The sequence below is a fragment of the Rhinichthys klamathensis genome, unplaced genomic scaffold (assembly GCF_029890125.1).
Source record: "Rhinichthys klamathensis goyatoka isolate OS25496 unplaced genomic scaffold, OSU_Roscu_1.1 h1tg000035l_1, whole genome shotgun sequence".
Lineage (NCBI taxonomy): Eukaryota > Metazoa > Chordata > Actinopteri > Cypriniformes > Leuciscidae > Rhinichthys > Rhinichthys klamathensis.
Window position 1 is genome coordinate 5267177 of NW_026606583.1, and position 10573 is coordinate 5277749.

The 10573-nt window shown below is 38.3% G+C and overlaps 1 protein-coding gene across 1 annotated transcript in view; it reads left to right on the forward strand.

Moving 5' to 3' along the window:
- The window catches only part of zgc:163073 (uncharacterized protein LOC100037358 homolog), a 93763-nt gene extending 83709 nt beyond the window's left edge, over positions 1-10054 (forward strand). Inside the window, exons 2-7 of the mRNA XM_056245988.1 lie at positions 8279-8306; positions 8386-8535; positions 9162-9335; positions 9468-9545; positions 9637-9677; positions 9960-10054. Of these exons, the coding sequence (XP_056101963.1) occupies positions 8279-8306; positions 8386-8535; positions 9162-9335; positions 9468-9545; positions 9637-9668 (462 nt within the window). The 3' untranslated portion in view covers positions 9669-9677; positions 9960-10054. The remainder of the gene's footprint in view (positions 1-8278; positions 8307-8385; positions 8536-9161; positions 9336-9467; positions 9546-9636; positions 9678-9959) is intronic.
- The last annotated feature ends 519 nt before the right edge of the window (positions 10055-10573 follow it).

The window sequence follows — 10573 nt, forward strand, 5'->3', positions numbered from 1 at the left end:
CAAACGTGCTGCGTAACATGAGAATGAACCTCATCGGTTTTTGCTGAAGCTCAAACGTGCTGCGTAACACGAGAATGAACCTCATCGGTTCTTGCTGAAGCTCAAACGTGCTGCGTAACATGAGAATGAACCTCATCGGTTTTTGCTGAAGCTCAAACGTGCTGCGTAACATGAGAATGAACCTGATCGGTTCTTGCTGAAGCTCAAACGTGTTGCGTAACACAAGAATGAACCTCATCGGTTCTTGCCGAAGCTCAAACATGTTGCGTAACACGAGAATGAACCTCATTGGTTCTTGCTGAAGCTCAAACGTGTTGCGTAACACAAGAATGAACCTCATCGGTTCTTGCTGAAGCTCAAACGTGTTGCGTAACACAAGAATGAACCTCATCGGTTCTTGCTGAAGCTCAAACGTGTTGCGTAACACAAGAATGAACCTCATCGGTTCTTGCTGAAGCTCAAACGTGTTGCGTAACACAAGAATGAACCTCATCGGTTCTTGCTGAAGCTCAAACGTGTTGCGTAACACGAGAATGAACCTCATCGGTTCTTGCTGAAGCTCAAACGTGTTGCGTAACACAAGAATGAACCTCATCGGTTCTTGCTGAAACTCAAACGTGTTGCGTAACACGAGAATGAACCTAATCGGTTCTTGCTGAAGCTCAAACGTGTTGCGTAACACGAGAATGAACCTAATCGGTTCTTGCTGAAGCTCAAACGTGTTGCGTAACACAAGAATGAACCTCATCGGTTCTTGCTGAAACTCTAACGTGTTGCGTAACACAAGAATGAACCTTATCGGTTCTTGCTGAAGCTCAAACGTGTTGCGTAACACGAGAATGAACCTCATCGGTTCTTGCTGAAGCTCAAACATGTTGCGTAACACGAGAATGAACCTCATCGGTTCTTGCTGAAGCTCAAACGTGCTGCGTAACACGAGAATGAACTTCATCGGTTCTTGCTGAAGCTCAAACGTGCTGCGTAACATAAGAATGAACCTCATCGGTTCTTGCTGAAGCTCAAACGTGTTGCGTAACACAAGAATGAACCTCATCGGTTCTTGCTGAAACTCAAACGTGCTGCGTAACACGAGAATGAACCTCTTTGGTTCTTGCTGAAGCTCAAACGTGTTGAGTAACACGAGAATGAACCTCATTGGTTCTTGCTGAAGCTCAAACGTGTTGCGTAACACGAGAATGAACCTCATTGGTTCTTGCTGAAGCTCAAACGTGTTGCGTAACACGAGAATGAACCTCATTGGTTCTTGCTGAAGCTCAAACGTGTTGCGTAACACAAGAATGAACCTCATTGGTTCTTGCTGAAGCTCAAACGTGTTGCGTAACACGAGAATGAACCTCATCGGTTCTTGCTGAAGCTCAAACATGTTGCGTAACACGAGAATGAACCTCATCGGTTCTTGCTGAAGCTCAAACGTGCTGCGTAACACGAGAATGAACCTCATCGGTTCTTGCTGAAGCTCAAACGTGCTGCGTAACACGAGAATGAACCTCATCGGTTCTTGCTGAAGCTCAAACGTGCTGCGTAACATGAGAATGAACCTCATCGGTTTTTGCTGAAGCTCAAACGTGCTGCGTAACACGAGAATGAACCTGATCGGTTCTTGCTGAAGCTCAAACGTGTTGCGTAACACAAGAATGAACCTCATCGGTTCTTGCCGAAGCTCAAACATGTTGCGTAACACGAGAATGAACCTCATTGGTTCTTGCTGAAGCTCAAACGTGTTGCGTAACACAAGAATGAACCTCATCGGTTCTTGCTGAAGCTCAAACGTGTTGCGTAACACAAGAATGAACCTCATCGGTTCTTGCTGAAGCTCAAACGTGTTGCGTAACACAAGAATGAACCTCATCGGTTCTTGCTGAAGCTCAAACGTGTTGCGTAAGACAAGAATGAACCTCATTGGTTCTTGCTGAAGCTCAAACGTGTTGCGTAACACGAGAATGAACCTCATCGGTTCTTGCTGAAGCTCAAACGTGTTGCGTAACACAAGAATGAACCTCATCGGTTCTTGCTGAAACTCAAACGTGTTGCGTAACACGAGAATGAACCTAATCGGTTCTTGCTGAAGCTCAAACGTGTTGCGTAACACGAGAATGAACCTCATCGTTTTTTGCTGAAGCTGAAACACGTTGCGTAACACAAGAATGAACCTCATCGGTTCTTGCTGAAGCTCAAACGTGTTGCGTAACACAAGAATGAACCTTATCGGTTCTTGCTGAAGCTTAAACGTGTTGCGTAACACGAGAATGAACCTCATCGGTTCTTGCTGAAGCTCAAACGCGTTGCGTAACATAAGAATGAACCTCATCGGTTCTTGCTGAAGCTCAAACGTGTTGCGTAACACAAGAATGAACCTCATCGGTTCTTGCTGAAACTCAAACGTGCTGCGTAACACGAGAATGAACCTCTTTGGTTCTTGCTGAAGCTCAAACGTGTTGAGTAACACGAGAATGAACCTCATTGGTTCTTGCTGAAGCTCAAACGTGTTGCGTAACACGAGAATGAACCTCATTGGTTCTTGCTGAAGCTCAAACGTGTTGCTTAACACGAGAATGAACCTCATTGGTTCTTGCTGAAGCTCAAACGTGTTGCGTAACACAAGAATGAACCTCATCGGTTCTTGCTGAAGCTCAAACGTGCTGCGTAACACAAGAATGAACCTCATCGGTTCTTGCTGAAGCTCAAACGTGTTGCGTAACACGAGAATGAACCTCATTGGTTCTTGCTGAAGCTCAAACGTGTTGCGTAACACAAGAATGAACCTCATCGGTTCTTGCTGAAGCTCAAACGTGCTGCGTAACACAAGAATGAACCTCATCGGTTCTTGCTGAAGCTCAAACGTGTTGCGTAACACAAGAATGAACCTCATCGGTTCTTGCTGAAGCTCAAACGTGCTGCGTAACACGAGAATGAACCTCATTGTTTTTTGCTGAAGCTCAAACGTGCTGCGTAACACAAGAATGAACCTCATCGGTTCTTGCTGAAGCTCAAACGTGTTGCGTAACACAAGAATGAACCTCATCGGTTCTTGCTGAAACTCAAACGTGCTGCGTAACACGAGAATGAACCTCATTGTTTTTTGCTGAAGCTCAAACGTGCTGCGTAACACAAGAATGAACCTCATCGGTTCTTGCTGAAGCTCAAACGTGCTGCGTAACACAAGAATGAACCTCATCGGTTCTTGCTGAAGCTCAAACGTGCTGCGTAACACGAGAATGAACCTCATTGGTTCTTGCTGAAGCTCAAACGTGCTGCGTAACACGAGAATGAACCTCATTGGTTCTTGCTGAAGCTCAAACGTGCTGCGTAACACAAGAATGAACCTCATCGGTTCTTGCTGAAGCTCAAACGTGCTGCGTAACACAAGAATGAACCTCATCGGTTCTTGCTGAAGCTCAAACGTGCTGCGTAACACAAGAATGAACCTCATTGTTTTTTGCTGAAGCTCAAACGTGCTGCTGGGTAACACAAACGTGCTGGGTAACACAAGAATGAACCTCATTGGTTCTCTTACGTCAAACGTACATGCTTGAGTTTCCGTTTACCATAACTGATGTTTGCGTTGATGAATGTTTATATGTGATTAAAAGCCTGAATTAAATCTGTTCAACATATAAAGCGATCGAGTCTCTTCAGAAAATTTGGACTTAACTGTTAAATTCATATGGATTGGTTTTATGATCTCTTTATGAACTTTCCCAGATAGCATGTAATCATTGAAACAATGTTGACTCAGTGTTGATGCGTCAACGCTAATTGCATTGAATTAACGTTACAAAGTAATGTTGCTTTAGTATCACTCTTGCACCCTCAGTTAATGTTGAAAAAATGTTGGGAATTCAACCAAAAATCAATGGTAATAGTATTGATTCAACATTACAAAGTGATATTTTATCAACATCACTTTTGCACCCTCAGTTAATGTTGAAATAATGTTGGGAATTCAACCAAAAATCAACGGTAATAGTATTGATTCAACATTACAAAGTGATATTTTATCAACATCACTTTTGCACCCTCAGTTAATGTTGAAATAATGTTGGGAATTCAACCAAAAATCAACGGTAATAGTATTGATTCAACATTACAAAGTGATATTTTATCAACATCACTTTTGCACCCTCAGTTAATGTTGAAACTATGTTGAACAAAAAATCAATGGTAATGCTATTGAATCAACGTTACACTATGATTGATTATACATCACTGCTGTTGAATCAATATTGAAATTAACAAAAATAATCAATGGTAATATTGTTGAATCAACATTACACTATGATGTTGAATCTACATCACTGCTGTTGAATCAGCTCTGAAATTAACAAAAATAATCAATGGTAATATTGTTGAATCAACGTTACACTATGATTGATTCTATATCACTGATGCTGAATCAATATTGAAATTAACTAAAATAATCAATGGTAATATTGTTGAATCAACGTTACACTATGATGTTGAATCTAAATCACTGCTGTTGAATTAACACTGAAATTAACAAAAATTAAACTTTGGTACTATGGTTTGATCAATGTTACAATGTGATGTTGATTCTAAATACATTTTGTTGAAAGACTGAAAAGGAATGTCAAACAATGTTGCCATCTGATGTACCAATTAATGTTGAAACAGCATTAATATTTCAATCACACGTCAATGGTGCGTCAACAAATTCCTGACCATTTCAAAATTTGTTGAAAACCTTTTCAAATATAAATGACACCTTTCCAGCAGTTGAGTCAATTTATTTTATTCAATCAATCAATGACAACAAATATATTAAAATATCATTTTTTTTAAAGAAAGGGGGAGAAATAGGACAAAAGCATTTCAACCTTTAAAAATAAAATTGGCTTCAGAAGTCTGATGTCATCATAACTACAGGTCCAGGTAGGTTTTTTCAGGTTTTTAAAAATCTGTCTTGCATCATCAGACTACTGCCTCTTTTCCTTTGAGTTCTCTGGAATCTGAAAAAGAAAGCATGATGTTAAGAACGAATCAATTCAGTTGTCATACATACAGTCACATTCAATAATGTTAATATACTAAACACAATATGATTCTTTTTGAACTTTTTTTTTTAAAGTCACTGAAAACAAAATATTCTAACTACGATTGTAGTATCGTAAAATTCTGTTTATTTATTTCTATGAATGCTTTAATATCAAAAGAAAGCACTAGCAGGGGTGTTGGATTTATCTCCAGCCCTAATTAAACACACCTGAGGCAGTTAATCAAGGTCATCAGATCAATAAACACTTCCAGGTGCTGGAGCTAAACTCTTCATGAAGAGGAACAAACACCTCTGAGCTATAGCCATTAAATATCTCAGTTCATTTTCTGTGAAACTACAGCATTCAAATAACACTTTTTGATCTTGTAGAATAAAAAAGATCTTAGTTTTTTTCAATGAAAATTTATTTAAAGAGATAGTTCAGCCCGAAATGAAAATTCTGTAATCATTTACTCACCCTCAAGTTGTTCCAAACCTGTATGAGTTTCTTTCTTCTTTTGTACACAAAATAAGATATTTTAAAGAATGTAGGTAACCAGAAAGTTGACGGTGGCCATTGATTTCCATAGTAGGAAATAATTACCATGGAAGTCAATGGCTAACATCAACTGTCTGGTTACCGACATTATTCACTCTATCTTCTTTTGTGTGCAGCAGAAGAAAGACATTCATACAGGTTTGGAACAACTTGAGGGTAAATAAATGATGACATAATTTTAATTTCAGGCTGAACTATCTCTTTAAAGCTGCAGATTCACCTTATGTAGACCCCAATCTCTTTAAATATCACAAAATAGCCATGTCAGTCAGTTTCTTAATAAACACTAGATGTTTTTTTGTTATTGTGTTTCAGTGGAAACAAGCTAAACTGAATGGAAATCAGTTATTTCTCAAATTTGATACAGATTCAGGAATATGAATGATTACCTGATTAAGCAGTGATAAGATACAGGATATCATCAAGTCCCAGGTCAGGTGATTATGCTGTCGACAACAACTCAATGTATGATCAATGTCAGCATTATCAGGAGGGTGCTTTTTTAAATGTCCATCTTCATCTGCCTTCACTCCTACTAAAGGAGCAATGTGTTCTGCATGCAAGCACTGACCGATACAAGACATGGGCTATGTTAACATTCTTGCTCCTGTTTATGTCTCTTGCACCTTAAGAAATCTGTTAAATGACATAACTTTATTCAGGAAATTCCTAATAAACTTTACTAAAGCAAGATGCATTTTTTAAGAATGTAGAAAAATAGATGCTTTATTCAAACACTTTAATAACTTTGTAATCTAATTACAGTGAGTAACAACACAAATCAAACGCAAATAAGCATGCAAAACAAAGGAACAGAGAAATAAGGTAGATGCACCATTGTTTGAAACTGTGCTAGAGAAGTCATGTAAGTCAGGTGATTCAACAAACAAGAGGTCTGTATAGGATGCACCTGTTTTCTCTCTAATGAGGAAGCATTAGACTATTGAAAAGTGCACATGCAAAGACAAAAAGGGGCGTTTACCAATCAGTGGCCAATTTCAAACTACAATACAGGTAAATGTTTTTCAACCATTTTTCAACAGACTTGCTAAAATCATGAAGGCCCACCCCTAAACCAAGCCCACAGTGGATTACAGCAAATCGGGTAAAGCGGTTGAAAATGCCCATTGTGGTTTGAAAACGCCCCACTGATCGAGAAACACCCACTAGTGTTCTGCAGAGATACGCCTGAATGATCTTGTGCTCATCAACTACAAATCACTGTTAGTTCAATGTCACTGTCTCCACCCATGTGTGCTGTTGGCTTTCATCAAAATTTCAATGCTGATCCAGCACACTTTAAAGATTGAAATGTCAATCTCAACCAAAATGATGGTTTAGATCAAAACTCAACATTGTATCAATGTCACCATGCTATCTGGGTTTTGATGCATCAAAGTGGTAGTTGCATAGACTGACAGTGGAGAGACAGGCATGTCTCAGATTTCATTCAAAATATCTTCATTTGGGTTCCAAAGATGTACAAGAGTCTTACGGGTTTGGAAGGACATGAGGGTGAGTAATTAAGACAGAATTTGTGAATTTTTGGGTGAACTAACCATTTAAGGCAAAGCAATATAATATACAGCTAGATTAATAAAAGCTGAGCACAAGAACTAACTCATGCACACCTAATTCACTGTCTCTTCAAGTTAGTGCTGATGATCTTTAAAAAGGTGGAACGTAAATAAATATCCAATATATTTATAAAAACCCAGGCCGATAACTAATATTGTTATGATGTTGGAAGGGTGAAGAAGGGAATGAACCCAATCGCAGACAGTAGTCACAGCACACGGTTTATTATGAACAAAAAGAGAAAACAAAACCCACGAGGGGGCGAAACACAGACAGGACATTAGGCTGACAAGACTAAACTATGACTTCACAATAATTCTAATAAATGCTCACAATGACAATAATCTCCACAAAGTACTCACAGGTAACATTTGGCAATGAACCGACACAAGACAGCAAACACAAGGGGATAAAATAGGGAGACTAATCATGACATGACAGGTGACACAGATAAAGCAATAATGACTAAATCAGGATAACAAGGGGGCGGGGTTAAGAGACGAGACAACACAAGCACATGACCAAAACACAAGGCCATGTGCTTGCACACAGAACATGGGTCTGTCATGATCCTGCCGCAATACTAAGAGAATCACGGACATGATGGCAGAATCATGACAAATATGGTGCAATACACATATCTCATTTAAAAGGTCATAAATATTAATTAATAAATATTTAATGAATCCCATGTTTTCATTGCTGGAACATTTCTTTCAATTTTGAAAAGCAGTTGTAATTGCTGGACATGACCTGTACAATAATACTTGTATACAATATATGCTTCATGGCAGGATTCCAGCAGATGTTCTTTACATGGATCTACACACACTCGCTGCGGGGGTTGTCCCACTCTTCCTAATACACTTCCTAAGTTAGACTCCCTAGGGAGACAGATATGGATGATATGATCTCATAAACAGACTGTGAACTTTGAGGGGAGATTATTCTTGGTGCCAGGAAAAACAATGACAGAACAACTGCCAGAGTTTTAACTTACTGCATGACACTAATATATATGCATTATATAGATCAGCAATGAATGTATTTGCAATGTCTATTACTGATGATGCACATAAATGCCTATATAAAAACCTAAAAAAGAAATCTCTTGTTCTGTGTTTCAGGGTAATCTCAGTGCTGAACAACTTGAAGGTAAGAAACAGCCTAAAAAGGTAATCTGATCAACTTAATTTTAAATGAACTAATTTGTTGTTATTTTGCATTTATACAGAGTTCAAAGAAGCGTTCCTGTTGTTTGCCAGGACTCCCTCAGGGGAGATGAAGATATCACTAGCTCAGTGTGGGGATGTGATGAGAGCTTTGGGCCAGAACCCAACTAACGCTGAAGTCTTGAATGTTCTAGGAAAACCAAAGCCTGAAGGTAGACCCACAATGGAAAAAATACAGCTGTGTGACTTTTCAGGGCATTGTACAAGGTGCATGTCATGATCTATATAAAATTACACAAGCTTCCCTGCATCCTATGGGATCATTCATGAGCAAACAAAGGGAAAGACCTAACACACTTCTGTCACAGAGATTACAAAGAGGTGTTGGGTGTCACAAATGTCAAAGATTATCATTTACAGAAGACAAATTCTCTCTGACGTTTGCAAGTCATTCTCTGAATACTGAGATCCTTGTCATAATGGCTCACTAAAAGTCAAAATGCCATTCCAACCGCAGGAATGTAATATTTTACCTTAACACAAAAGAGAAAGAGGTGACAAAGGACTATAAATATAACATTTACTTTTTGCAATTGTGCTATTGAAGCTATTAAAGGAATAGGTCACAATCATTGTCTTGTTGTCTTTCGTTCTTCTTTGGAACCCAAAGGATGATATTTTCTTTATGTATTTATTGGTAAATAAATACAATGAAAGTAAATGGGGTCTAATGTTTGGATTTGTTTGTGTGAACTATCCAATTAAAAAAAAAAATTCTCAGATTGTCAAATAAAATCTAAGAACCTACTAATTGCTTTATTTAAATTGTGTTGTTCAGAGATGGAATCCAAACTGATCGACTTTGAGACTTTCCTGCCTATGTTTCAACAAGTTTCAAAGTCTACTGAAAGGGGTACATCTGAAGATTTTGTTGAGGGCCTTCGGGTCTTTGACAAAGAAGGCAATGGAACAGTCATGGGGGCTGAACTCCGCCATGTGCTTGCTACTTTGGGTATGATGTTATGGAGGAAAAATATGCCAAATTCATATATTTGACCAACATTGAACAGTGTAGTCAAATGTTGAAAACATTGACAACTAAAAATGTATAATTTTGCTCATTGGAACACTGTTTGAATTTCAGGTGAGAGGCTGTCTGAGGGTGAAGTGGATCAGTTGCTGGCAGGGCAAGAGGACACAAATGGTTGTATCAACTATGAGGGTAAGATACAGTTACTCAAGACTTCCCTCTACTGACAAAATGAATGACTTGACGTTTCTCATTGAAATTAATTTTATGTTCTTTCTCCAAGCTTTTATAAAACATGTCATGCTGGCTGAGTGATCGTTTCTGGTAAGTTCTAAATCATCTAAATCAGGGCTTCCCAACCCTATCAACATTAACATTTCAATAAATATAATGATTAAATAATGAAAGCAACTGATTTTTTTTGTTCAGTTTTAATTATATGCATTTAGTTCAGCCAGTTCATGACCTCATGAACTTATAGAACTTCCATCATGAACTCCTACAGAACCACAAAGCCCTGGTTGGGAAGTCCTGATCTGAACTATAATATGCTTTGCTGGTACATTTTAGACTTTAATTTATTTTGCATCTTTTCTGTTGGCCTAGGTACCGTGGCAGCCTAACATTGATGTTTGCAGAAGTAATCTGAAGGTCATGTGTGAGAGTTGACATCAATAAAACAAAATTTTTGTAAAATATTATATACAGTAACTGATTAAATTCACTCTGTTCTTCAATCACCACTTTGAAGCTGTTTTACATCAAGTGCAAATTATCAGTGCAACAAGAGGAGGCAAAATGCCAACGCGATCTCATGAAAGTGCGTATCTATACCACGAATTAAATTTCTCGTGATATGCTACGCACTGTAAATCTCTTGGGTAGGATTAGGGGTGTGGAGTGCGTGCGTATTACTCGCCAAAAAGTGCGTATCATATGCACGCGAAAACTGCGTCACTCTTAGAAAAAAGGGTTCATTTGGGGTTCTATATAGAACCATAGGGATACTCAACTCCAAAGAACCTTTTATGGTAAAAAGGTTCTATAATGACAAGAAAGAACCCTTTTGGCACAAAGATTCTTTAGGCTATTATTCATTCATATATTATAATATTCTGCAACATTTTGTAGTTGTAATTAAATTATGTTTATTAAACTGTTGTAATAACTTAATATCATATTTTAATCATGCTGATTTTTGGAGGAGTAAAAACTGAAAT